A 5567-nucleotide genomic window follows, 5' to 3' on the forward strand; every position below is an offset into this window, starting at 1 on the left:
ATAATATTAAATGGTATCTTGAATTGATCATCAGTTTTTTTTTAAACAAAACTTAATAATAACTATCCGATATAGAGATGTTACGAGAAAATTGTTTACCTTTTCTGTATTTGTGTTCACGCTAGACATTATCTTTAAGTTAATCATATTAAAAAAAATTGTAAAAAATTAAACTTCGAATCCTATTTGTATTATTTTAAAAGGGAAATTTCAATTTTTGACCCTAATAAAATACCCCATTTCAAAATATATACCCTCCACTAATTTATATAAATTAATTCCACTATTACTCATTTGTACCCAAAATACCCCTCAAATTTAATTTTCCTATTCACACTCTCTTTCCGTCTTTCCCTCTCTTTCACTCTCTCTCTCTCTCTCTCTCTCTCTCTCTCTCTCTCTCTCTCTGTCGTTCCATCTCTCTCTCTGTCGTTCTCGATTGACTCTTCGACATCGACCCAACATCACGACCCACTCCGGCCATCCACCCACGTCCCCGACCCACTCCGGCCATCCACCCACGACCCCGACCCAACCACGAACCACCACGGACCACCACCACGACCCAGTGACCACCACGAACCACCACGAACCACCACGGACCACAAAACGTCGCCACCACCACCACCCGTGATCGTCGACACCGAACAGAGGCCTTCGCCACCACGAGCAGCACGAGCAGTACCCGTCGCCACCACCACCCGTGATCATTAAAAGGTAATGTTTATGTTTTGAGAAAAAAATACATTTTTCATAGATTTGGATGCCAATTATTGCATGTTGTTGAGATTAGTGGATTTTGTGTAGCATTTGTGATCTTTAGGTGTAGTGTTTGAATGAAATCTGTGTAAATTACAGGGTTATCGATGACATGTCAATAGGTTATCGATAGGATGTCGATAGATTGAGTGTCTGTTTGAATGTTACTGTAATTTGTATGTCGATAGGATATCGCTTGTATGTCGATAGGATGTCGACTGGCATTTTAAGAGTATTTCTGCCCTATATTGTCGACTACTTATCGACAGTATGTCGATGGTATGTCGATTAAATGAACATGTTGATTGTTAGGTTGTATTGTCGACTGAATGTCGACTGTATGTCGACAGTATGTCGATATATTGTGTAATTGTTATTTGTTTGAATTATCGACTGAATGTCGACAGGATGTCGACATTTTGTCGACATGAAAGTGTTTTCTCTGCTTTTGATAATGTCGACATAATGTCGAGGGTATGTCGACATAATGTCGACATGTTTGTTTTGAAATTTTTGTGTGCTTACTGTTAGATAATGTCGACTGAATATCGACATGATGTCGATGTTATGTCGACAATTTTAAATTTTTTTAGCAGCTTTATTTATTTGTTTTTTTGTTTTTTCAGATGGCTCCCAGACTCATTATTCCAGCACCCGAGCATTTCACTGGCCGCGTCACATATAGGGGCACTGGAATTTTTGCAAAAATTAAAGCTCGGTTTGAGGAGTTCAACCTTAATAACACGGCGAAGGAAAGCCGTTTCGGGAGCTTCTGGAATGCCGTACCACTGACATTCTCCTCGGTGTTATTTCACCAGCTGATGCTCCACAAAATGAAAGTGGATGCTCAGGAGGAGTTGAGGATGAGGTTTTATGTTGGTCGGAAGGAGGTCCGATTCGGGGTGCTGGAGTTTGCACTCATTACGGGTTTGGACTTCTCCTCGGGGCCAACAGAAGAGGAGAAGGCTGCGCAGGTCGCGCGCTCGGGGTCAGACCGATTGATCAACAAATATTTCAACCGGTCTGATAGTGTGAAGACAGAAGCACTCCAACTTCAGTTCACAAACTGCCAGAACCCGGAAGACTTGTACAAGCTCGGCTTGTGCTTGTTTGTGGAGTCAGTGCTTCTGGGCCGCGAGGCCAACGCGCTGATCACGCCTCACATCATTAGATATGTGGAAGACCTCGAGTTCTTCTTCCGGATTCCTTGGGGGAAGCACTCATTCGCCAGACTCATGCACTCGCTTCAGAAAGACATGTTGAAACAGAAGGCCAACTACGAGAAGAAGCTGAGTTCGGATGTTCAGCACGAGTGCAAATACACAGCATATGGCTTCGCACCTGCAGTCCAATATTGGGCGTACGAGGCCATTTTGGAGGTTGGCAAGAGGTATGGCACGAACCACGGGATTCGGTTCCCCAGGATGCTTAGCTGGACGAGCAAAGGCGATATTGGGAAGAAAGACGTCAGCGCATTATTTTCTAGACGGGTATGATTTTCACTTATGTTCTGAATAATTATTTAACATAAATGCTTGTAATAAATGCTAAATGGTTTTATTTTGATATTTGTTAAACCATAAACAGAATCTGGAAGTGGTGAAGGGGCTACTTCCACGGACAGAGGAGGAGGCATTTGTGAGGACAATATCTTACGATGGTGTGGAGAACCTGGTTGATGATGCTGTGGATGACACAGAGGCTGAGGCAGGTAGTCAGGTACCAGAGACTCGGTGTCCCAGACACTCAGGAAAGAGACACTCAGGTACCAATTTCTGGAACTTTTTTTTATGTCTTTATTTTTTTTGATTTTTTTTATATAGTGGAGGGTATATCGTATGCTTACCGTATTTTTTTGATATATATTTTTTCAGGCCACTGCTTCAGAACCTCAGCCCAGTGCACCATCTGCATCAGGCGTTCGGGGTGCCGAGTACACTGATTTAGTGGCTCGGTTGGATAGGATCGAGGGTGACACTCAGGGTCTGTATGCTGCTCATGTCGAGCTGAAGAAGGCATACGAGACCAGCCATGTAGAGCTGAAGGGTGGTCAGAACGTAATTATGGAGCAGCTCAGAGACATATTGGCCATGTTGAATCGTCCGCCAACGACAGCTTCAGCACCGGAGGCCCCAGCAGATCCATCTACCCCACCACCAGCTGCTTCACCCCCAGTAGAAGAGGATGAGGTCTTCCCCGACGATTACGATCCTTATGAGGGAGCTCCAGCGACTCCGATCGAGGCACAACCTCTTATCCATGTACATGACACCGAGTCGCAGGGTGAGATTCTGTCCATAGAGGCACAACCTGCGGTGGTTAAGAGCTCGGAAGAGGAAGAGAAAGCCTCTGTATGGTTCGGTGACTATACGGAGATGAAGAGGAGACATAGGCCATCTTCGACTTTTGATCCCCTGGAGCCACCGGATGAGAAATTGTTAACCACTTTCCGAAAGTGGTGTGTTGGACTCATTCCGAACCACCGACTTCGGGATTTGAGAAGTGGTGATTACGGTCCAGGATTCTTTTGGATAATGCTCACACCAAAGGAATGGCTTACAGATGACGTAAGTAAAGTATTTTATAATATTACTTCACTTTACAACTTTATGTGCAATTAATATATTTTTTTGTGTAACTGACATTTCCGTTTATATGCAGCATATAGATGCAGCAATGCATATGCTGAGGAGGCGACGCACCGACTATCCACTGACATTTCCTCAGAAGGGTATCATTCTCTCCACATTCGTGACCGCCATGATCAGCAGTGCATGGACGAGCCACAAGGGTCCGAGGAAAAACTTTAAATGGGAGGAATATATCCTGGACTACTGCACAGGGTTTCATAAGGTATTGTTTTAGTAAGATTTTAAATGTTAATTGTTTGGGAAGATTATTATGGTTTGTTAATTGTTTCGTTGTTCTCTGTAATTACAGTCCCAAGTCTTTGAGAGATGGAGGGGTAACGAGTTTATTTACTTCGTTCTGCACCTTCCCACGGCAAGACACTGGGTCACAGTTGAAGTGGACATAGAGCTGTGGAAAATTAATGTCTACGACTGTGATTCCAGCGTCTGTCATTGGACCGCCATGGAACCCATCTTGAAGGTTTGGTCAGAACTGCTGCCCTCGCTAATCCTTGCAACCGGGGAATTTCCACATAACAACCAGATCATGGCGTTAGCTAACGGTGACATCACGGTGCTTCCAAAAATGCACGCGACTCGAGCCACTCACGACTTAGTTCCGAAGTCAGCAACCAGGTACATAGCGATAAAAAAGTACTATAGTATTAAAATATGTTTTACGTTAGACTGACTTTACATTTTATTTTGCATTTAGTGGTGATTGTGGCGTGTATTGCATTGAGTATGTGGAGCATCTCATGATGCAGCGTGGATTGACCGATGTGACGCCAGACCGGATAGCCATGTTTCGTCAACGGTGGTGTGTCGATTTATTTTACCAAAATGTCGGCTGATTATATGTGTAATTATTGGGACATTGTATATTTTGTGTAATTAACATTACAGTTATGTATATATAGATTTTCTTTTCGTTCAAATTTTGATAATTATACGTGGTTTCAAATATAAAATATCAACATTATTCAACAAAAATAACTATTAAACCTAAAAATAATTAAAATATTTGAAAAATATTCAACCTCAACAAAAATAACTATGACAAAATATGCATCATTACAATATATCAAATTTCCCAACGAATACGTACAAGACGCCTCAGATGCGGGCTTTGCATGTTGCTCTGTTGTGGCCTGAAGCACCACAGCGGCTGCAGTTTCGTGGTACAGAACCTTTTTTATCACCAGACGGGAAACGGTTCTCCCGTCTTCTTCCCGGCCGTTGCTTTTTCTTGGACGACCTACGGGCTTCTTTTCCACGGGTACCCCAACTTTCATATTCTTGATGTGTTCTGGGAGAACCCAATCATCCTCGTCACCAGCGAGATTGATGGTATCATCGTAAATCTTCCTCCACGTTTCTTTTGAATAATAAGGTGAGCAAAGCGTGTACACACTTGTGTTCGTTTTCAATGCCGCGGCACATGCATGAAGGCAAGGGAGTTTCAATAACGTGAACACGCCGCAGGTGCATGTTCTTTCAACTAGATTCACATCACCACCTCTTTCACCGTTAGGTCCCCTACCAACGTTATACAAATTGGCTCCATTTCGTTGGACGCGCCTGTACCTTGCATTTTCATGAATTTTTGCCAAGTTTTTTTCGAAGAGCGTGGCCAAAGGGGTAGCACATTTGTCAGCATTTTCGAGGCGATCAGCGAACCACGATTGGAGTGTGAACCTGATAAATTCAACCAAAGTAGTTATTGGATATTTCCTGAACTCTTCTGTGACACTATTGAAGCTTTCAGCAGCGTTGCTCGTCATGATGTTGTATCTATCGCCCAAACAATAAGGGTGAGCCCACTTCTCAAACCCTATACTCTCCACATATGCAGCGATGGCCGGATTCATCTTTCTAAGCTTCTCGAACTCTCTATCGCATTCAGTCTTCGACCATGCGTAAGCAACATTATATATTTGGTTGTGAAAAGCATCAGTCTTGAATTTGGCGTTCACGTTCATAACAATGTGGTGATAGCATGCACAGTGGACTGCTTCGGGAAAAACGAGTTCAACAGCATGATCAATGCTTTGATGCCTATATGACACAAACACTAAGTTCTCAACCACGCCAATTGCTACCCTCAACTTCTGTAAGAAATACGTCCAGGAGTCGTTATTCTCACTGTCAACGATACCATAAGCAACCGGCAACAAT

At 43.1% G+C, this 5567-nt stretch overlaps 2 protein-coding genes across 2 annotated transcripts; both read left to right on the forward strand.

Annotated features, from left to right (window-relative positions):
* Positions 1-218: 218 nt before the first annotated feature.
* Positions 219-2568, forward strand: LOC115700288 (uncharacterized). The gene is made up of 3 exons (XM_061105011.1): positions 219-717; positions 1386-2249; positions 2347-2568. The coding sequence occupies exons 2-3, from the start codon at positions 1386-1388 to the stop codon at positions 2566-2568; spliced, it is 1086 nt and encodes a 361-aa protein (XP_060960994.1). The 5' UTR covers positions 219-717.
* A 549-nt stretch (positions 2569-3117) lies between these two features.
* On the forward strand, positions 3118-4327 carry LOC133031006 (uncharacterized). Its single transcript, XM_061104189.1, has 4 exons — positions 3118-3326; positions 3421-3612; positions 3700-4025; positions 4105-4327. Exons 1-4 carry the CDS (start codon positions 3135-3137, stop codon positions 4241-4243), a joined length of 849 nt encoding a protein of 282 aa, XP_060960172.1. The 5' UTR covers positions 3118-3134; the 3' UTR covers positions 4244-4327.
* Positions 4328-5567: the final 1240 nt, after the last annotated feature.

This window comes from Cannabis sativa, chromosome 9 (assembly GCF_029168945.1).
Source record: "Cannabis sativa cultivar Pink pepper isolate KNU-18-1 chromosome 9, ASM2916894v1, whole genome shotgun sequence".
Taxonomy (NCBI): domain Eukaryota; kingdom Viridiplantae; phylum Streptophyta; class Magnoliopsida; order Rosales; family Cannabaceae; genus Cannabis; species Cannabis sativa.

Coding starts and splice junctions, on each gene's coding strand:
- LOC115700288 (XM_061105011.1), top strand. CDS start 1,386: ATGGCTCCCAGACTCATTATTCCAGCACCCGAGCATTTCACTGGCCGC. Junction 2,250..2,346: donor GCGCATTATTTTCTAGACGG/GTATGATTTTCA, acceptor AACCATAAACAG/AATCTGGAAGTGGTGAAGGG.
- LOC133031006 (XM_061104189.1), top strand. CDS start 3,135: ATGAAGAGGAGACATAGGCCATCTTCGACTTTTGATCCCCTGGAGCCA. Junction 3,327..3,420: donor AGGAATGGCTTACAGATGAC/GTAAGTAAAGTA, acceptor GTTTATATGCAG/CATATAGATGCAGCAATGCA. Junction 4,026..4,104: donor GTTCCGAAGTCAGCAACCAG/GTACATAGCGAT, acceptor TTTTGCATTTAG/TGGTGATTGTGGCGTGTATT.